Source organism: Lepisosteus oculatus, chromosome 5 (genome assembly GCF_040954835.1).
Source record: "Lepisosteus oculatus isolate fLepOcu1 chromosome 5, fLepOcu1.hap2, whole genome shotgun sequence".
NCBI lineage: Eukaryota > Metazoa > Chordata > Actinopteri > Semionotiformes > Lepisosteidae > Lepisosteus > Lepisosteus oculatus.
In genome coordinates this window covers 46075710-46098916 of record NC_090700.1, presented here as the reverse complement: position 1 = coordinate 46098916, position 23207 = coordinate 46075710, and the positions used below count along the sequence as shown (strand labels likewise).

The 23207-nt window shown below is 42.4% G+C and overlaps 1 protein-coding gene across 2 annotated transcripts in view; it reads right to left on the bottom strand.

Annotated features, from left to right (window-relative positions):
- Positions 1-22252, bottom strand: part of cgnl1 (cingulin-like 1) — a 40778-nt gene extending 18526 nt beyond the window's left edge. The window contains exons 1-9 of one of the 2 annotated variants that reach the window (XM_015343280.2): positions 22106-22252; positions 14521-14628; positions 12490-14082; positions 11976-12070; positions 10250-10355; positions 9683-9784; positions 9128-9276; positions 7808-7949; positions 6576-6788 (exon numbers count right to left, since the gene is read on the bottom strand). In XM_015343280.2, coding sequence (XP_015198766.2) covers positions 6576-6788; positions 7808-7949; positions 9128-9276; positions 9683-9784; positions 10250-10355; positions 11976-12070; positions 12490-14049 — 2367 coding nt within the window. In that variant the 5' untranslated portion in view covers positions 14050-14082; positions 14521-14628; positions 22106-22252. The remainder of the gene's footprint in view (positions 1-6575; positions 6789-7807; positions 7950-9127; positions 9277-9682; positions 9785-10249; positions 10356-11975; positions 12071-12489; positions 14083-14520; positions 14629-22105) is intronic. The other variant, XM_006628782.3, reaches the window with a different exon arrangement.
- Between the last annotated feature and the right edge of the window lie 955 nt (positions 22253-23207).

Below are 23207 nucleotides of genomic sequence, written 5' to 3'. Positions count from 1 at the left end.
TATGCGAACGTGTTAGGTTTGTTGTTGATTACGCATTTCAAACATAGAAGTGATGTTAGGTCACAGAAATATGTCTAGGCTTTGCTTTTATTCGGGCTTCTTAATGTTTTTTAACATTTTTTCGTCCTTTCAGAGTCACGTGAGGAAGACCAAGAAAAATGCCAGATTTCTCTTTTACAAAAAACTTATTGACATGCATCTCTGGAGAAGTATCAAATTGGGAAGAAAAAAAACGTTCATTATGGAAATAATCCCCCGACATGGGTACAAAAAACCTTTCAGTAGTATCACGAACCTTATCCATTGGAAGTGAGTTTTGTGCACACAAAAGTTCGCGGAGAGTATATGGCGTCTTTAGAACTTTGTTTAGCATACAAAAGCGATAACATTAACCTTTCTTACTGCACATAACAACAAACAGGATTTCCACTACCCCCCAGCACTTTGCACTAAAGGACAAAAGCTTTGATAAGCACAACGTTTTCTGTAAGAGACCATTCTCTCCAAAATCCAGACTACAGCGTCAGTCCTCAGCGTGAAGCTGATAAACCTACGGAAGGCGCCAAGATACGGCTTTAAGCTATTTGCAGGTAACGCCTGTATCTTCAACGCTGTTTTAGAACATCTTCAGTTTGACGGGCATTTTCGCAAAATATTTTCAAAATCAAATCTGATTGAGAAAGAGACCAATGTACACTCACCCTTACACGGGCACAATACGCTCCAGTATCTGTTGCTTAATCGCGGTTGTTAATGAATTCTAATATGAATTCCGAACATTAATATATGTTCTAACACATTTCTCTGTCACTTATATGTTTGACTATTAAAACAGATAAGTAGTGACTTCTTAATGGTTTTCACACTTTCACGTAATTAAGAATTAATCTTAACGCGCGTTTTTTCGTCTTTGCAGCAACAGGTATAAGATCATTATGACGGACGATAAATTAAGGAGTGTTGCATGACTTTTACAAAAACAAATGTTCTCTACAGTGCTTTCTTAATTGCATAAGAGAGCACCAATCACAATCCACAATGTGGCAAACTACTTCTGGAACGTATAATTTAACAAGGACAAAAATATGAAAAGTGGTGTATGTAATTTTCTGCTAGGCCACCTGGAAATAACTTAAGCTATTTCTCAAAAGCGTTGCACCAATTTCTTCTACTTCTTGAAAACATAAAGACCACATCCATTCAATGGCTTACCCCCGCTGGCAATGAATAAGCCTTGGTCTGTTCAGTCATCTGCCAGGTATGCATTACAATGAATCTCTTCAAAACAAAAGGGGCACAGACTTGGGATTTGTTTAGTAAAGATGGGGAATTAAGGATCTGAGGAAAATGCTTGCTATGGAAATTAAAAAGCGATGCTTGATAGGTGCTGGCAGTATTCCAGTTTCCATAAAAAGTCTGCAATCTAAACCAAGCCTGTAGAAGCAGCCTAAAGACCTTTTCTAATGGAGATTCCACCCACCCAGTACAACTGAATCCATGGGTGTTTGACTCAGCATACAAATAAAGACCTTTACAGCAGAGTCGCTCACCAGCTCTGGTGGAAAAGCCACATTTAAACCCATCAAATTAAACAGGATCTTACACCGGGGGGGGGAGTTTATGCAGCTCAGCTGAGTGTAATATTCAGATAACATAAAATCATGGATTTTAGCAGTCTATAAAATGTTTAAGCAACGGTAGATTACAGTAGATTACAGCAGTGCTTTTTTTTTTTACTGGATCTGTATTTGTGCGTGAAGTTCAGCCGGGAGACGACGATTCTGCTAGCCTGGCTGGAGCCGCCGCTGCCCTGTTCACGTGAATGAAACACGTTCTCTGGACTGTGGAGCTGCAGCCCTTTCACACCAAAGCTTCAGGGACTGCTATTGACACTTATCTGACACTCCCGACAAGGTCACCTTTGTTACAGGGAGAGTGTGGCGCCGTTCCATTCTATTTAAATCATATTATCCAAGATGGAGAAGAAAAGGTGATGTGTATGCGTGTTTGTTTTTCTTTGGCGGGGAGGGGACATTTCACTGGATACTTGGATAATAGACAGCATCGTTAGACAGCAGAAGCCTGAATTGTTAACACATGCACTACAAAGTATGATAAATTAATATTTTACTGCCTGAGATGACTGAACATTTTCAAAAAGATCGCAGGTGATGAACCCCCGCTCCCTCACAGGAGCAGTATTACTAAAAAAAAAGTATTCAAGAAGCAAATAGTCGATACCCCTTAGTTTATAGATGTTGTAGCTGAAAACCACTGTTCAAGACTCAAGGGCGCAAACCCAAACATCAATTTCCCTACGGGATTAATAAAGTATTATCTATCTAAACCGAATCCCAGACAGGTTTCCAGAACAAAGACATGTCCCCAGGACCCCACCCCACCCCCCCACAGTTGCTCCCCCAGTCTTATGGCCAATCTAAGATTAACGGCAGGATTTCAGCTATTAACTTGAGAGCCTGTGTTCTGCAAAGGAGTAATTGCGAATTTCTGAGTTCACAATCCCTTTAGCCCTGAGAGGATGTTGCATGGGCCTTCAATGCGTGTGAGAAACCAAATTTCAATCACCAGGAAAAAGCCCCACAGCACAGAGGAAGGAATGATTTCTGGGAGGACAATTTGATCAGCTGGAAAAAAGAAAAATGAAGAGGGAAAAAAAAGTTCTCCGGTCAAATGGAGAAAAAAAGCAGCCCAGGTGCAAAACATGAGGGAGGGAGGGAGTGGTGTTCTCCAATGACGCACATAAGAGAAGAAGAAAACTGTGGCATGTTTCTGCTCCCCTCAGAGGCGAGATCAGGTTACATCTCTGGATTTGTGTGTCCAATTGGACACCCAGTGGGTGTCTGAAAGGCTCACAATCTGGAAGGCAAGATGTCCAGCCAGGCACACACCCAGAAGTCTTCAGGCCAGGACAGAGCCCCACGTTCACGGGCAATGAGCTGAAGCTCTCCTGCAGCCAGGACCACTGTTCCCCACCTTCAACCCTCAAGCTAAAGTCCTGTCTTTCATTTATGCCCCAAAAATCGCTAGAAAGTACAGTACTCTACAACTCAAGCAAAAAACTCGCAACTTTTGTGCACTGCCTTTCACAGGCCCTACACCCCAATGAGATAAAACCCTCTTGATGGGAACCAGATCTACTCTTACTAACGTCCTGCAATGACTCGCACTATATTGTTGGCAGGGATCCCCCCCACGTACTCGCACTAAATCAGTACTGTGCAGGATGGCCCAGAACACAGCTTTCATCAGCTGAGGAAACACACCATCTTCCCCTGGATTCTGTTCAACCTAAACAAACTTCACAAGGCAACGCGATGGCCGCATGCCTGCAATGATGAACCCATACACACGCACAAAAGCAAACATTCACGTTTGCGATGAGAGAATGACATCCCACACTCGATGGTGAGAACCTGTTTATAATCAGGAATTACATTCTCTGGAAAGAGAGCGGTGGAATCTTCTGGAAAGACCACAGGCAATGGAGTCTGGGAGGAGGAGAAACCAATTCCGCGACGTGCCGTGAAGAGGTATTTAACACCCACTGACGGTTAGGTATCCAAGGACAGTCTGTTCCTTGCCTTCAACGTTCATCTCTTCTCATAACCGCCCTTTATCCGCTTCAAAACGCTTTTATAGACTGCTTTCAGCGTTCAAAACAGAACGGAATAAAACATGTCACCTCTTTCAATTTAGTTAAGTAAAGATAAAAGCACAATATTTTTAATTTACAGTGAAATCCTATTTATTGAGTCCATCACAGTCAAAGAAATGAACAGATTTTTGATAGAAGTGAGTAAGAACTATAGCACTATCTTTAACAGATTAATGGAATATGGTACGGAAAATAAAGAGACACTGTTTACTGTGTTACTGAACATCCACCCAGGGACCAACAAGAGTGAAAAATTAGACGGAGAACATGCACCCACTTATGGGCTCTCCAACTCCACTCCCAGAGGGTCTAACATCCTCTGGCTTATATTCCACCTGAGCTCTGTCACATAGGTTACCTAATTATTCAATTAACTGCATTGGAATATTTCTAGCCAGGCCTCAAGGTGTTTTACAGGCAACTGTGAACCTTTAATACTGTCAACATTTTGAACAATAAATTTAATATAATCTTGAGAAAAACGTAATCTTCCAGTTACCAAGAAACTACTTTGGTTGATTGTTTTAAAACAGTTTTTAGGTTGGTCCAAAGGCCCAAAGGCACCAGGCCCTTTAGGAACTTGACCTTGGTTTCCTCATTACTACTCTTGTAGTTTGATACATCACATGCTTATTTTCCCTCATCACTTATAGTACATCATTTTATTAGACACTTATAGACCAACAGAACCTGTATTAATGTTTGGAAATACATTATTAAAATAAAACGTTCTTAAAGATGTAAAACCAGTTAAGTGTTATCATACAGCACTATTAATAGTCCCCACTCACAAGCACACTGACCCACTTATTTTGAATTTGCCAGACCTGTTATTATAGTCTGAAACAAACTCATCGTTCATTAATTGTCACCCGCAATTATGGTTCTTTCAAGGGAAGAATACAGCGAGACCGAACAACAGCTCATTAGCGATGGCCTGCCACTGCAATTAAACGGCAAAGGGAGCAATTTAGTGCTCCAGTCTCCCACATTCTTCTCTGCATGGGTCTGCGGTATCAATGCAAATGTGATGAAGTAGAAAGAGGAGAGTGACATTGTGAAACAAAGCAGGACAGAAAATCACAGTGGGACGAGCCCAGGGACACTACCAGCAGCCCTGCCTAACAGGGCAAAAAAGAGCTGTTTGCAAACAGGTTTAACAGTCTACTTTCCTTCACATGGGATCACACTCTAAGTAATGCAAGCACTTTTCGATATTAAGCACAAACAAAAAAGTAACACTGCTTTTAAAATATGAATTCCAAAATTCATCACTCTTTAATTACCAAACTATTCTGAAGAGTCGTAGCAGCTCCTGCCTAGAGCTGTCTCAGGGTCAATCAGCTGGGCTTTGACACGTAAATGAGCCATTAAAAAAAAAACTACAGCTTGGAAACAAATACTTCATGAGCACTTTGCACTGCATCCTGTAGTGCAACTCGGAAACAAAAAGAAAACAGACATTTAGACCTCAAAGGCTGGAAAATACATAACCAAGCAGATTTTTTTGTCACAGCTTCAGAAAAGGAAATTGCGTTCGGAAAAGGGCAATGACCTCAGCAGATGGGGATGAATGTTACCTCTAGTTACAGCACAAGGAAGCTGCCCCCCCCCCCATCCAAAAAAAAGCACAGGATATTGAAGACCAGAGAGCCTGAACAAACAGGAAGCATGCTCACGTGAACATACATCAAAGTTTCGCACCAGAGTCAGGGACATCAGTGGAAGACTCACTACATATGAACATACAGGCAGGAGTTTCGTTTTTTTTTTTGCTTCCTGTGTAGTTTTCTACGTCCGGGTTAGACATACAAGACTGCAAGGTGAAGTACAAATGAACTAATGGAAAACCTAGCTTATGTACTCTAAAACAAAATCTTACTTCACCCGGGAACAATATCTGTTTGTATGGGGTCAGCAATTCCCATGAAAGATGACTAGGGAGTTTCCCGTGAGAGGATGGCCATACTCCTGTGTGGGCGAGTCGTTTTTATTTTTAATAAGCAGCCCATCCTTACACTTTCTAACCACTTAGAAAAAGTACAGGATCACAGCGGAGCCGGAGCCCAACCTCACAAACAAAGCGCACAAGGCAGGATCCTTCCTGGACAGCACGCCCGTCCATCACAAGGCACATACAGACACAGACAAGCACACTCTCACACCAGGACCGATTCTCACAGAAGCCAGTTAACCTACAAGCATGTCTTTGGACTGCGGGAGGAAACTGGAGAAACTGAAGGAAACCTACTGGAACAGGGGAGCACATACAAACTCCACACAGGTAGCACCCCAGGTCTGGAATTGTTCATGCTAAACATTAATGATTAAACACCTTTGATCATATCCCAACTAATTGTCAGAGCACCAAAGCTTCCTCTTTTCCTCCTAGGCAATAATTACAGTGGATGACATTCTGCTAAAAAACAGGTGATAAATTCATCAGAATGGCACGTTATATTGCAAAGCCAAAGGCTTAAAGTAACTTTTGCTGTCCATTCATTTTACAGAAAAAAGTCATTTAAACCCATCAACAGGATCCCAGAAAAAAACTTTAGTGGGAAGACTGACTTCACGACAGGAGTTCATTTTAAAAAGAAAAACATAACATTATTCAATAAATTAACACAATTGTAGAAAACATAAATCACAACTTTAAATCTTCCATTCAGTTCTGTAAAGTGTAAGCCAGCCTCTTTCTGTGAATTTCACATAGGATCACATTCAAAGCAATGAAAGCACTTCTACATATTAAAGACAAATAAAAAAGGAAGCACACTGCTTTTTAAACACGAATGTGAGCAAGTCTAAAATTCATCACTCTTTAACTAAGAAAATATTTGTAGTTAAAGCTACAAATATTCACGTGTGAGCAGCTGCTGCAGCCTCATTTCCGTACCTCCTCAGCCTCCTCCACTGACACACACAGCCTGCGCAGCTCCTCCTCATACTGCTCCCTCAGCTTGTCCACTTCCTGGTCACGGCTGGACACTTCCTCCTTCAGGGCCCCCTTGAGGGCAGTCAGCTCCCGCTCCTTCCTCCTCAGCACCTCCTCCTGGTCCTCCTTCGCAATCATCATCTCCTGAAAATCCAGCTTCAGCTGCAACATATCCTGAAGAACATTGCAGGGGCAAAAAAAAAAAAACCCGCTACAAACTAAATTCCGTCTGACATTTTGATGGGTTCACAAAAATGAAGATCAGCCAAAAAAAATGACAGTTACACTCTACCTGAATGAGGCTAAAAACACAGTTGTAACTCATGCATCAACACTATAAAACACAAAAACACATGTATAGAAACCACTTAGCAAAGTAAAATACCACTTCTTTCAGCCTGAAGTTTTGCTCTTAGCTGTCAGTCAAAACTTTCTTGTTATAAATAATAATCACATTCCTGTAATGTTATCTGCACAAACAGTTGTAAAGGATTATGCATGTTGTTATGCCAAAAGAAGATTAAGGAGCTACAATCGTGATCTTTAGCTGCATTCACATAAAGCGTTCCAAAAAATAAACAAAATAAACAACCAGTCTCAGCACTGTCTAACAGTCAATCTAATTGTTCACCAAAACAACCCTGGAATTAAACATTGCTCTCAGATTGACAGTCTTTTCTGCCAGGAGCTCTGAGCATATCACATTCCAAGTACAAGGATTTGACAAGCAGTAAAACACAAAGCAACCTATTTTCCTAGCAATGTGGACAGTGGCCTAGGTGCGTATTGTAGAAGTTTAACTAAATACAGCATGCCGTTTATAAGAACTACAATACAAAATGTATTTCTGCTGACCGAAGCTACAAAACTATAAAGAGAAATTTCCTGATGTCATCATAATAAGTTTCCAAATGTGTCTACAATATCATCTTTGTTAAAGGTTTTGCAAAAGTATTCTGGGAGTAATTCATTGTTTAAAAAGCTAAAAAATTCCAAAACGGTCATGAATCTCCCTGTGTATAAGGAAAAACAAAAAAAAATGCTTTAAGTTTCATTGGAAAAATATAAATGAACAGAGCTGAGTAAAGAGATTAATAAACATTTCCCAATTTTACCATTTTAATTGGTTAAGCAAGTGCAGGCACGTTGCTACAGAATTCAGTCGTAGAAAAAGCCGTGGATTCAAGCCCTACCTCCAGAATAGCCTCTTTCTCCTGCTCATCAGCCCCGGCTGTCTTGGCGCTGTCAAGCTCGTCATGCATCTCCGACAGCTGATCCTGGAGGTCCCGGATCTCCGTCTGATACTGCTCCCTCTCCATCTTTACCTGGAACAGCCTGCAAGGCACCATCCCGGTACTGAAGAGAAGCCTGGGCACATCGACTAGAGCACCAGTCACCCCCATCCCTGAAAACCCACACTGCCTGCCTGTCACATTCCCGCCAGTCCTAAGATTCTCTTATTCACATACAAAGCACTACACAGCTTGGCTCCATCTTAAGGTGGTAAAATTACATTGCTCCCTGGGCTCTGCATTGTAATGAATGAGCCCTTCTAACCATCTCTCAGGAGCGACTGAAAATAGAGGGTTATGGGTCTTTTGAATAACAGGTCACCATTCTCTCGAGTTGCCTGCTGAATTATATCCAATCTAGCCTTTAAGCATGTTTAAATTGCATTCTGAATTTCATTAAAGTTCTTCATGGCTTGTGCTCTCCAGTGGCACAATTTTGTATTGTTTTGTGACACATCTAGCTTCACATCCTAAAGCTTAGGCTACAGCTACAGCTCCAACTAGAGTTGCAGAGCTTTGGAATCCCCAGTCCATCGTTATCCTATCAATAGGCTGGGCTCTATTGTACTCCCTTATTAAGAGAATTAAAATACTGTTTTGGATGGGAGAAGCTTATGGGATTAGCCTTGCAGAAACTGAAGAAAATTCTGCAAGGGTATCTAAATTTTAGCAATACATCGCTTGGTGGGGCTTTGAACGTGGCCTGAACAGTTAACCGAGAAAACGACAGGGGGAGAGGCTGAGGACTGCAAGGACAGTCTGTCAATGAAAAGCACAGCTTGGGATTGTTTTTTTTTGCGGTCTCTTTTATTTACAGGACAAAGAGCCTAAACAGGATTCGCATGAGGGTGTTAAGGTGTGAATGCATAATGTTTCATGACTAAAAGAACACCCTTCATCCATGTAGAGTAATAATTAAAACAATTCGAGTAGGTAGCTGCATCAGCACGCGTAGGCTGCAAAGGAACCCGAGGAAGACTCCAGAGCCAAAACATCGTCTCTTTTCTTTTCCTTTAGCACGGACTAAACCTTTACCTCTTACTTTACATAATTAAAACATTTCTAGTAGGCCATATGAAATGCAAAAAGATTAACACAGACTAACAAAAACCACAGACGGGTGTTGAACACCGTCATTTGCAGAAGTGTGAGTCAGAGAAAAACAATCCCTATCTGTGAACTGCAGCCACAGGGCTGTGAAAGGACCTGACCGGCTCTTACTCCTCAACTGTGACCTGCAGCTCCTTCTCCGTTTTGGAAAGCTGCTCCCTGAGTTTGCTGCACTCCTCCTGACTCCGCTCCAGATTCTTCTGCAGCTCCGTCACGTCTGCCTCGGCCTTCTCCCTCGTCTCAGTCAGGCGCCTGTGGGTCTGAAATGAAGAGAAACTCAATGATGCCAATCCGAACAGCAGAAATAGCTGTACTGCCCTGCAGGGCACCGCCTGGTAACTGTGCTTCACATTGGCATCAGTGTCCCAGAATACACATATAGGCCAAGGCAGGCATGTCCATTTCTGCCCTTCAGATTTGCACAAGGCCTTATGTACGGAAGCCATTGCTTGTATAATAGCACAGAAGTACCAGTCCTCTTCTAGGTCTTCTACCTAAGCCTTTTAGGATTCAAAGTGACCTACAACACCTGGTACACTGCGGTGCTCCAGGCCTGGGACTGGCCTGCCCTGGTTTACCATTATCGGTCTTCTGGACTGACACGAGTTCTTACCTCCTCTGGACAGACGTTAAAATACCACAGATGAAGTGCAGCATTAAAAATACCTTCGTTTCTTCCTCCAGCTGCTTTCTCAGCTCCGTGACCTTTCTTTCCAGTTCGTTTCTCTGCTCCAGCAGTAGTTTCGCTTCGCCCGAGGAGTCAGGGGTCTGCGACGGGAAAACAACGCCGACTCGTTACACGGCGTCGGACGGGCCTCGCGCAAACTCGTTTCTCTGGGTCGTTGTGTAGAACGTGAGAGAAGAGGCCCAGTGCAGACTAAAAATGGTGAACTAGTGGAGTGATTTTCCAGAGATTTTACATTGGAAATGTGAAGAGTAGTCTAATAATGATTTTTTACAATGTTTGTAGTAACCCTTTCGAGCTCATGTTTCCAGCAGCCACTTCTTATTGCCCACATACTGCACATTTACTTTACTTTTACAGACATTCTCTCACACATCAGGAGCAATTAAACGTTGGTTCTGCTCTAGTGACTTACAAATTACATCATGCAAACCTGGCAGCAGTTGTTACCAGTCAAGCAAAATATTTTGAACACATACAGTATTAAGAGCCATATGCCAGCTTGGCTGCTTGTCGAGCCCAGTCCCAGCCTGGAAACAAAGTCTTACTTTGTTGTCCGTCTGCACATTCCCTGCAGCCCTCGACTTTAAAGTCTGGATTTTCTCAAAAACCAGGTTGACCTTCTTCTTGGTGGTGTCATCATTATCAGTGCTCCTGAAAAACAAAATAAGCCCCGGCTTGACGACGCTCTGATTTGCAACTTCTATCTCTTTGCACCATGGATCAAACCCAAATCCTGGAATTTCGGCTTCCAGGAATGTCTTGAAAGGCTCCCCCCCCCCCCCCCATTCCCAGCAGGTCGGTAGATAACAACGCTTTAACTCTTCACCCCTGGCCTTCGTTACCCTTCCTGGACAGAGCTTTTTAAAGCATCATAATACACCGATGGACAACTCTACCACAGCTGATACTGCATTCAAAGAGCCCAAACAAAACCTAAAAAGTAACAGCAGGGGGTCCACAGAATTCTACAGGTACTACTGCCAAACCTAATGAGAGATCTTTCCATTGGTAATGCACCCCTCAGACAAAGAGGCTCTCTACAAACTACACCTTCCTGCAGTTAACTTCCTTGCCTTGAAAACACCTGCAAAATACTGTTAATCTGTTTATTGTTCCACATTCAGTTGAATGAGCAGGCCTTTTTTCCATCCTGCCTTCACATTTATGTGGGGTCCCAAACTGGCAAAGCAAAATACATATAAGAGTTTAGAGATGCACTTTGGTCTAGGGGACAACACCCAGGATGCACTTTGGCAGCATTCGGCAGTGTCCTCAGCCAGATGTTCAGGGCAGAATGAGAGGGTGGGGGGCTGTTGGAAGCAGACAGACTTCCCCCACAGCTGCAGAGGAAAGCCTTCTAGAACCCGCTGAGCTCAGTCCCACATCCAAGTGCGAGGTTATTAAATGATTCAAACACAAATAAAACCTGCTGACAAATGACTACAATTACTGCTGTTGCTGGTGCAGAAAAAGGAAGATATAAGATGGGTATCGGCAGACATAAAAACCTCCTTTTTGTGAAATTCCACAGATGTAGCAACAGATGTTGTGACAAGAAGGGCTAAGGCGTCTCCCTTAATTAGCGGAGACAGTGTGTAAGGAGAATTAAAGAGAAACTAGCAGTTTCTTTAAGGCACAAAACTTCCCTCAGGGATGGTATAAGAGTTAAGATTTTCATTTCTTTGAAAGCCCAGTAAGAGTGCAAGCCTTCCTCTGCAGTTAGAAAGTGTTATGTTTCTTTTTGACGGTTTCTAAGGTCAGGGTGCTGAACTTAGACACCAATCCCCTGCGATTCTGTGAAATATTAATTTCCACCCTCAAAAGCAGTTTTAAATAGAAGCGAGCTCTACAGTCCTGAAGGTGATCCAATGTTCGCACGATAAGCAGTAAAGGGTGGTGTGAGCACACAGCTGTCAGAGCTGCTGCTTTGCTTGGTGAGCAAGAATACAGAACACCTCAACTTTTATCACTAACAGCCAGGTTCAGATAAGGAAACTTAAAAAAACATGCTGAAAATTTTAAAATGTTTTCACATTCCATCGACTGTCATTACACTACTCTTTTTGCAATGAATTTCTCATTTTTTATATCCTGCCTGGAACAAATACTAGTATAAAGATTTCAAGAAGAGGAACATTAAACAAACAGCTATCAAAAAAAGCTACATCAGCCAACATGGCCCCTGTTTTTCTTTCAATCACTGTCGCGCACCACAGAAGGTGCATTCTGAATTTGTGCGCAGTGTTCATCAAGAGATAAATATATACTGACCCGTCCTTGAGGTAATTGAATAAGATCTGTTTTGCAGTCTCCTCGTTTGTTTGTTGTGAAAGCTCTTGCTGACCTTTTAAAAGATCAGGTGTTGCCTGTGTGAGAAGAAAAAAAAGCATAAAATAACACAAAACATCTGACCTAAAACTTGAAGGCCACCTGACCATACATTGTAGTTTTTCCTTTTTCTTCTGCTTTACTGCGCCTGGTAGAGATTGCTTTGAGATGACACCATGAAAGGCCACCCCAAAAGATAAAACGGATTAATACAATTTGTCTGTTTCATATGAGAAAACCTCTGTTTCTATTTCCAAAACAAATACAGTACTCTGTATCTAAGTATACTTAAAAAGAATCATTTTCTTAGCACTTTCTTATAATCCCGGATTGACCCAATGATTATGATTTATCTTTGGGAAATCCGGTATTGAGAATGATTGATTTTAGCAGCAACTGGTTCACGTTCATTTCAACAACACCAATCACACATTTCGTTTCAGAGCCCATACTGTACCTGCGTGTCCCTTTCTCCATCAGACTTCTTACTAGCCCCCCAGGTAGTCTTGGCCAGAGGTGAAGCTACTGTGGTGGACAGCACTTTTATAGACCTTGGCATCTTTTCCTCTTCATATCCCTTACTTTCAAATGGTAGCGTGGAAGACCTACATAATACTGGCTTGCTTCCCAGATTGGTTGCTTTTCCACTGCTGCTGCCTTGTGATGACCTGAGGCTGCTGTCCTGTACAGGACCTTTGTCGTCGAGTTTGCCGAGATCAGAACTGCTGGGCTGGCCAGGCTGAGAGGCTTTGGCTGCCAGGCTCGAACCCGGAGCTGCCTTCTGCTGACGCAACTGAGAGGGCCTGAGCAGGCGTTCAGTTGATTTGCCCTGATTCTCACGGAACCGATCCGAGTAACCTGCATCCCCCCGCAGGCCAAAGGGGAGCGCACTGTCCACACTTCTGGACCGTTTGAAATCTTCGGGATTGATCCTGTTCCTTCTCCCAGCCCGGCCCCTTCTCTGAGGGCTGTGCTTCTTGTCAAACTTGTCGATGAGCTCCTCCACCCCGGGGATGGAACCCGTGTCAATGTCGCGCCCCGTGCCAGGCACGAATGGTATGTAACGCCTGTTCTCGTGCCTGTTGATGTTTTCCGCGTAGAGGGCATCATCTTGGTCGTCCTGCAGGAGCTTGTTGGCGGACGTCACCGACGTCGCGGTCGTGGACGAACCCGACGACCTTCGGGACCTCGAGGCCTCCAGCACTGGCCCGCTGGAATCGTACCGGCGAAGAGGGAGGATGTCAGGCCCTGGACTTTTACGCTCCAAACTGGAATCGGTGCTGCTGGTGGTGGTACTTGGAGATCCAGCAGTGAGCTTGGGGGTGTCAGCTGAACAGCTGGCAGCACTGGAAGACTGTGGGCCCACTTTCTCCTGGCACACTGGAGGACTGGGTTTGACCAATGCATTATTCTCGGGTTGGGGGTTCTCGAACCTTGAGGAACGTATCGGGGAAGAAGCCCTAGGAGGCAAGGAACCCCCAGGAGGCAAGGAACCCCCAAACCGGCTCCCTGTCTCGGCAAAGGAGGCCGGCCTCGGAGGAAGGCTGTGACACCCTTCCAAATTCCAGCTGTTATTCTCTGGATCGTAAGGCTTTAAGAGCTCCGGGTGCCTCTGAAAATTCAAGAGGGTGGAGGTCTTCCTTGGCGTTTCTTTAAACTCTGTGACCCCATTGTGTGACCCGCTGAACAGCATCTGCTTCTGAGATCTGTACTCCACAAAGGGGTTCTCCGATGACGAGAGCTTGCTTCCCTTAAAGTCATACTCATGGTAGTCATCGATAAATGATTCCCCCTCGTCTTTGCAGGGACCGGAATATCCATTCTGGGGCCTGCAGGGCAGCGATTCTCTTTCCCGGTTGTTCAGCACAACATAGGGATGACCGTCAATGCCCTGAACTCGGATGCTGACGCCATACGACCCAGTCCCGTTGCTCTGAGATCTTCCTGTGCGATCACACTGCATGTAATCTTGCTGAATTGGGCTGCTTGGAATACCACCAACTCTGTACGACTCCATGGCAAATCCCTTTCCACTGGATGAAGTCTACAGCTGCAAGCAAGAATATAATCTCATTATTAATCCGAAAAGAAAAGATGCTATCGGAATAACACTTGCTAACATTTTGCAATTCTGGCCACTAATTTAAGTTTAAAGATGCAGCGCTTTAATAATATAATTCACTTTAATCACATTTAAAGACCCAAAATGCTTGCTTGCTTAGTCAATCACTTTAAATTCTGTAGAGGGCACTTCCAGCCAACAACGTCAAAGTCAAACGGGTACCATATACTGATGCCACAGAAAAAAACTCACACAGTTAAACCTTCAAACAAAAAAAAACCACTACAGATATATTTTGATAAATAAGGTTCAAGAGGGGAGCTGTGAAACAAGTCCAGGTTAATTCCACATTGAAAATGAAAAAGAAAAAATGCAATGTTTTGATAGTGGAGTCTTCTTCAAATGGTTTATATCCTTGTACCTTACCTCTCTCCCCCTCACACTTGAAGAATGTTCACCAGTCAAAATCTTGTGTTGTGTTCTTTCGACTTTTCAACATGGATTTAACCTCCGTTTTATTTTGACATGTGTGCTCTGAAAAATAATGTCAAACTCTTTTTATAGTAATGCTGGTTGCCAACCTAGAAGTACGATAAGATTAAAACGCAGATGTTGAGAGAATAAAAATTAAGAGACATGCCAGACAGGGGATTATGGGAATACATACACCCCCGTGTGAAAAAAGCTAAACATACCCAGCATTCCTGGCCCTGCACTGTATCTGTACATTATATTTGAACCCCCACACCCCTAACTGGAATGCAAGACTTGGCAGACTGCAGAGCAAATGAAAGATTTTGCACAGGTAACAGTGCATTAGAAAGCATCTCTCACTCACAGGTTCCAGTGGGTTTGCCCATTTCAGCTCTTTGTTGTGCTTCTATACCGAGTCTAACAAAGAGGATGCAAACTGCTTGGACAGAGTGGGACACTGTTAATCAAAGCAACTGGAACCTCAAGTCAAATTACCTCAAGTTTGCAAAGCAAAACATTAGTGTGTTTTCTCAATAAACTACAAAGCCATACAAGATCAAAATACTCCCAGCAAACGTTTGTTCAAAAATGTTTTTAATTAGTAATTGCATATACTACAGTCATATGCTATAAGGCCAGTTTTATTTTTGCAACACATCCACTGTGTTCTACCTGCTGTTGGGTTTGTAGGGTTTCAGATTCTGACTTTATGATCAATAACCCATACTTTATACAGTATGTAACAGGGCTCAGAGTAGTGATCTCCCACTAACCTTTATTAATGGAAAGCATGCTCCTAACAGAATGCCCTCTGAATGTGTTTTTTTGATTGAGTCATTAGAGCCCGACAGATACCGAGACCCTGGATTCATCTATGTTAGCTTCCACCACTTGCTAGTTCTTTCCATGTACTAAAACTCCACCTCCTCCTCCTCCACCTGTCCCGTCTCTTCAGAATTATCATCTCCTGCCATAACCTGCGCGTTCACTAAGGTTGTCCACGTCAGCAACAGTAGCCGAGAGCCGCACTGCAGTGAGTACAGGGGATTTACAGTACATCATTCCAGCTGGCTTTGGTCAACGGCAGCGGACTTTGGGATTTCAAAACCAGCCCAGTAGTGGAAAAAGGGTAGAAAGTGGACACACTAGGGAAAGGCTGAAAGGCTGGCTCATGCCTGGTTTGCCCTGTATAAATCACATTTCAAACACCTGCTGACCCCTAAGTCTATGACATGTAACAGTACACTATGGGAACCAAGAACCCTCCACACAACATGAGCTTTGAAAGGTGCGGATAAGTTCCCATCCAGTCCCCCAGTGGTAAAGTGACTCAACAAAAAAAAAACAAATGCAAGCAGGTGAACAGACTACTGAATATTTGCTTAATCTGCAAAAAATACTTACCTGTCAGTGAAATGCAATGGCACATCCACGAATTGTTTCATCTTCTTAGCTGTGAGCAATAATGTATCCTTCTAACTTCCATTAATGTATACACAACACAATGAAGAAGCAGCAGATAAAAATAGGTGTATTTTACATACAGCAGCTTCTATACTAAAACAGAAAAGAGTACTAACTGTAACATGTATTACGGCCAATCTTGATACTTTTTCCAGAATAGTCAAATTAATAGCTTCTCCTAGTCCCCAGCCACTTGAGCTCAATTCTGCCTACACACTTGTAAATACTGGCTTGTTTCAGCCCTAGATCATATTTCTCTTAATTGAGTGGTTAGAAGATGAACTCTCAGCAAAATGTTCCATTATTGCCATGTCTGTTTCAACCTTTTATGCCTGGGCTTTATTTAACAATGCAACACTGTGAAGCAAACTGAAGACAATTATAGAAAGAAATCAGAGAAGGAGACATTAAATACCGATAACGCAGAAGAGAGCCTATTTTCCTTAATGTCTTCATCTTAATGTAATCACTGGAGTGAGGCTTACAAGTTGAAGCTGTAAATGTAGAGCTATATCTGTATTCAATCAGGTTTTTGAAGTGGCTCCATAACTCTGTCAAACACTGTTTCCAAAGGGCCCATGTAATAAATCTCTTTGAAGTAATAGAAACGCAGGAAAATGTTGCTATACAAATTATTTTATTATCTTCCATTCTTGCAAGTCTGGAGTGAATTAATTAAATCTGAGCAATAGGCTCAGTATACAATTTTTACACCAACCACAAACAAACTGAAATAAAGTCCAACCATAAAGTTATGGTTTATGTACCATCGTTATGCCATCTTTATGTGCACCTCAATTTAAAAGAGAAAATCAACACCCTGTAAGTTCAATTATATGAAATTTAGCCATTTTGAATTACTAAGGAGATAGGTATAACCTTTGATAAACAGGGACCAGCAGAAATAATTTTACTTACAAAATGCATTGAAAAAACTAAGTTAATTTAGAAAATAATAGGTACTTTTTAAATTCTGCATGCATACCAACCCAGTGCTAACAGTGCCCAAGGGCATTTAAAAATGCTCACACAGATGTCTCAGACCTTTTTCAAAGATCACTAGGGCACAAGAGCCAGGACACTCCAGTCAGTGCGAAATTGAACTTGAAGTTCATAGATGCCATTTCTATGTTAATGAGGAACAGTTAAGAAACCAACTCTAATTTACATTTGCAAAGGTTCAATAGGGATTCAATTTTGCTATATTTTTGCAAAACAAACACATTGCTTTAAATCTGATACAGAAAACAAACCCATGCTTAGATATATAATTTGGATTTCATTCCTCATTTGCCACTGTAAATCAAACTGCAGTCTGCGGTATCATTCATGTAAAGGCATTCAGGATATTACAGTCATAATATTTCCATTTCAAGCTTAGACTCACACATCACCTAACGCACATACATTTTGAATGACTAAGAAAAAGAACCCAAAACAAATACTTTTTGTACTTCTGCACAATGCATTTGGAGATAAAGGCAGTATAAGTACTTTGAATAAGCAATGTGCATGTATCGTCCTTTACACAAGAAGATTTGAGGCATTAAATTATTGCAACAATTCACCTGGTAAGTCTGTTAAGAAAAATATCCATTTCTGACATACATTTAACCGAAAGCTCACACATAGTTATTAGAGTTAAGTATTGAATCACATATTGATTACAGTACATCTGATAGAACTGTTTAAAAAAAAAAGAAGTCTTTGTCCAGTTTCTGTTTGCTAAATAAACAGCAACCAGCAACCATATCACCCTGCAACTCACAATTTACAACCCACTGAAGCTCTGCAGGTGTGAGCCTGGTCAGTACCTGGATGGGAGACTCCTGGGAAAAACTAAGGTTGCTACTGGAAGAAGTGTTAGCAGGGCCAGTAGGGTGGGTCTGTGTGGGTCCTAATGCCCGTGTATAGTAACGGGGACACTATACTGTAAAAAGGCACCATCCTTCAAATAAGATGTAAAACAGAGGTCCTGACTCTCTGTGGTCATTAAAAATCGCAGGGTGTTTCTTGAAAAGAGTAGGGGTGTTCACCTGACATCCTGGCCAAATTTCCCATTGGCCTTTTCCATTCATGGCCTCCTAATAACCCCCATCTCTGAATTGGCTTCAGCACTCTGTTTTCCTCCCCACTGACAGCTGGTGTGTGGGGAGCGTTCTGACACACTATGGCTGCCTTCACATCATCCAGGTGTGGCTGCACTTTGGTGGTGAAGAGGAGTCCACATTACCTGTAAAGCACTTTGAGAGGCGTTTCCAGAAAAGTGCTATATAGGCACAAGTAATTATTATTATATAAACTTTTATTTATTTTAAACTTCTGTTTTCATGTGCAACAGTCAATCACTGCTACCACAAGCCTCAGACTTAATAGTCATTTTTAATCACCCCTGCCACCGGAAACATGGGAGGCACATTGATCAAAGCAGCCTGAGGCTCAGCTGGCGATATACACCAGCTTTTTTACAACCAGCTTTTCTTCAGAGCTGAATCAATAACCCGTCTGCAAATTTTAAGAGCTGAAGCGCGGTATTAACCATGGCTACCGCCTGCGTGGAACTGCCGTGATTTTTCAGAGGGGCGGTGAAGGATGAGAAGAGGAAATGTCAAAGTTGCTGAGGAAAACAGGATAATGGGCTAGTGCATTAAGAATGCCCTGTTGCTCGAAATAACTAAATCTAGGCCTTCCTTCCTCCTGCGAGAAACAGCTATATGCAATGGCCGGCTGAGCAACAGCTCTGTGGGAAGCCTGCAGCCTCAGTGCATCTCAAAAACGGCCATTAAAAATGCACCACTCAGATCTCTGCTATTGCCACGTTGTAATTATGCTGCTGTGGACAATGATGCGTCTCAAAAGAGGATCTTATTTAGTAGGTGGAGAGAATCTGGCTCCAAAGGATGCAAAAGGTGTTATTTTCCGTCAGGAAATGTAGGAGTCTGCCTTAATCATTCTGATGCTGTATTAATACAGCAACATGATAGGTAATATTGACATGTACATAAAACCGGAAACCACAAACTTCATCAGTTCATACATAAGCTCACTATTAAAGTAGCCTAAGGGATCTGCTGTCTTATATGGGCCAGAGTGACCTACTGCGTTTCTGCACTACATTTCAGAAGCAATTACACTGGGCTACAACTAGTAAAATCACATTGTTCAGTGTGGATTAACTGACTATCATACACTTGCTCTTTAATAACCTAGAAATGGATTAACTTTAACAATGTGGCTGAATTGCCATTTCCAGTAGCATTTGTGACAATTTTTAAAATCAATAAACCATGCAAAATACAAGGGATTGCAGAAATAATAAGCTTTGTACAATCCTCTCTAACAGATCATGTACTACTTAAATAAAACAAACAGCAACTCATAAGCAGCTTCTCCATCCAGCCATTTTCCAACCGCTTCTTCCAATTCATGGGAGGCGGGGAAGCCAGAGCCTATCCCAGCAAGCAACAGGCGCAAGACAATGGGACCCTAGTCCATCTCAGGGCACACACAGTCAGACACTCTCACATTAAGGCCTGTTTTTCCAGAACCCAATTAGCCTACCAGTATATTTTACCAGTACCCATACTGTTATGCCCCCAGGCTCTGGAACTCTCTGCCCAAGGATATCAGAAAGTCACCTTCGCTAAACTCCTTCAAGTCCAGACTCAAAACCCTCATCTTCAGAAAAGCCTTTACTGAACTAATTCCATTCTTCACCCCTCTGCTCTTCTTAGTACCACCATCCACGGTCTCCTCTATATATTGTAATTGTGTTTTATCTTGTGTATTCTTCCTATTTATTGTTGTATTCTTCTTATTTATTGTTGTTGTCATCCTGCAAAACGCTTTGAGAAGCCACCTTTAAAGGCGCTATATAAAATAAAGTTTAATTATTATTATATTTTGGGACTGTGGGAGGAAACCCACATGAACACGGGGAGAACATACCAACTCCACACGGGCAGACTGAAAGGATACAGTGCTAGCCACTGCGCCACCGTGCTGTGCCAGTTTCTGCTCAATGCAATCAAAACACACGCACAAAAAACAGCTCTTCCTAAAAAACTATTAATACTCCAAGACCTGAGCCTAATACTTTCCAGTCCCCACAGAAGGAAGAGGAGAACAATGTGAGTGAGTAATTCTGAGGCCCTTATCCGAAGGAAAATAGTTTCAGCAGAGAAAAAACAAACAATAGTTGCTTTGAGCCCGAGTATCACATGGCTCCAGCACATAGGGGCTTTGAGGTGTTAACGCTGTGCTTTTCCTCACATTGTGCTCCGCAGAAGCGCTGCTTTCTGTTTGGGAGGAAACAAGTTTGCTTCCAAAATCATGTTTTTTTTTGCATTAGCATCCTGCTCCTGCACATTGCGCAGAGTGCAGCGGCGAATCACATGAGGGGGACGAGATGTCAAAAGACATCATCTTTGATCTTCCAAGCGGCCGCGCTATCTCATTTGCCATTCATCACTGTAGCCTTGAAAAAACAATTCAAGGGATTTTCATCCACAGTTAAAGAAACGGTTACATCTCTGCGTCTGCCCCCACAACTCTTCCAGGCCCAAGACTGCAGCTGTTGAAGGTGTTGGTTGGAAAAGGTGTACCCTCCTCTCTCTCCTGGCCTTAAGCACCGATACTCTGTAATTACATAATTATGGTAATAATGGCCTTTAGCTGCAAATTCTACAAAGCCACTGTAGGCTCTGTTCTGTTGCCGTTCTTGGCTACATTTTCTCCAATCCAGAGCTCAAGAGCCCTGAAATGAGAAGGTGGCATTTTTGTAAACTGCCTGTTACCAACATTAGTCAAAGAGCAACTTATGTCTAGGTATGTAGTTCTGCACAGAACTCTTTTGAGAAACAAACAGCAATTAACCATTTTACAGTAAGCACTGTACTGTCACTATTTCCAGACCACTTAACCCAGTATGCCCCAGGCCTGCTTGTCATCACAGGTTTTCTGATGTTTTTCTGCACAGGAATGTGAATAAACTCCTTAATTGAATCCCTAATTGGAGTGTTTTACTGAGACATCGCTGATATTTTCAAGAGACCTACAAATATTTGCAGGTAATGCAGCATCATCCTTTTGCAGAACCTGGAAAACTATTCAATAAATCCAAGCAAACTAATGAGCAGTTCAATTAAGAGTTTAGTGGGGAAAAAATGCTAGAGATGAGAAAGGACAGGGACTTTGGGCCTCAGGATCAGAAACACAGGACACTTGATAGTTTGTCTTTATTTCAATTAAAATAATACTAAAGATAAACAACATAAGGTTATTTGATCCAGAAGAAATAGTACATTGAATACCTGTTAACAAAACATCTGTACAGCCTATGCAGAAAATAAGCGGAATGTACACTTTTGTGTTTAATTGTCCAAACATCCCAACCCCTGAAAATGACTTAAATGCTTGCTAGTTTGTTTATTGAAGACATACTGGAAATAAACACCCGCGACTCTTTTAACAAACCAACTCCTGTAGAAAATGAAGAATTTCATTATCAGCCGTCGCGCAACTCTGAAACTGCACCTGTGAAACACGAACCCCATCGTCTAATCTCTCCACCTCGACTGCTGATTGCCTTCTCGGAATACGAAAAATCAAGCACAATTTTCTATCTCCAGAGGATCTTGTCTGCCAACACCTAGGGTGGTCTCTCTGACGAGGTTTACTGACAAGAACCTTTTAAAGTATACAACATAGCCATGTCAAAGTTCTTTTCTGCAGCAAACAGCACTCTGTAACACTGCTGAAAAGGACGTTTTCTGCTACCCTCTTGAGCAAAACTCGCACCCAATGCCTCTTTGCCCTTATTAATTAGATGACGCTTTGAAGAATGTTAATCAGCACCGACAGAAAGCCTGTCTTTTTTCAAAAACAGTTCACATCGCATATTAAACGCTAACTCCAGCTCAATTTAACACCGTCGACGCCTGAAAAGGGGTGAATTACACTGAAATCAGATAAAGCGGAAAAAAAGTCTTGCCAAAACTACTTTCCCACGCTGTAACTAAAGCACAATTACAGAAAACAGCCACAAAACCCCGAAAATGCGGTGTATACTTACCAGTTTCCTAACGCGGACAAGCACATATAATGATTCAAAAGTTTTTTAACAGTAAGTTTGAAGTTGCATAGAAAGTGCCATGCCGCTGGCGATAATCACAGAGACTTGTTGCAGAGCTCTGGCAGGGTCGCTCTCTCCTACAGGGCATCCAGCAGCCCCGCCCCCCGCCTGGCTTCGCTTCCCTCTGGCCCCGCCCACTCCCGCCTGGCGGCAGCGCTCCGCACAGGTGACATGCGGGCCGCGTAGCTTAGCAACGCTGACTCTACGGGCGTTCGGAGAAGTATTTGGGTTAGTGTGCACGCGAGCAACATTTTGATGGATGCGGACAGTATGCTTTTGGGGGATAAATACTTTTTTAACTGGACTTTTAGGTGAACGTTATACTCTTGAAAGTTCACTTTTAATTTCACAAACCAAAGACAAACGCCCTGGCGGTTTCTGTGCTTCTTAAGGCCTGCTACGCCACTTTGCGTCTCCCGTCATCACGCCTTTTCATATTTTTATCTACATTTTATCTATATATTTCGATTTTCCCTGATCCACCTTGTATAGAATCTGGAAAAGGATTAGTTTCCATCACTGTCAATATGAATGACCACTCTGTAGAACTACTTACTGTATGTATCCTGTAATTCACTCTGAGGTACAGTGCCATTTCACTCAAGAAGTAGGGCTTTTATTTGAAAGTAAGGCTAGTAAATTCATTTCAGAATCATCTATTACCGTCGTCAAACAAGGCTTTTACTGTTTGTCGGTAAGACTGCTCTGAAGGACACTGATAGCAACAGATGATTATTTTAAGCAAAACAGGAACACGTTTCCAGAGAGACCTGTGTGTGAGCCGTCTGATAAGAGAGGAAGGCAAGCTGGCTGCATTGTGTTTTCTGTACCTCCTGCTCAGATACTGTTGATCTTTTTGACAAAAAAAAACATCACTCGCAGTATAGCATTGTGAATAAGCAGAAATGTTTCGGAACAATGCGATCAGAATTGCTGTTCAGAGGCGGCACCTCATGATGTGTGTTTCAGTTCTCTGAAGTTGAATCTTATTTCAAGAAAACAAGGGCATGTTTTTTTTTTCCCCCTACTAATAAGTTTCACT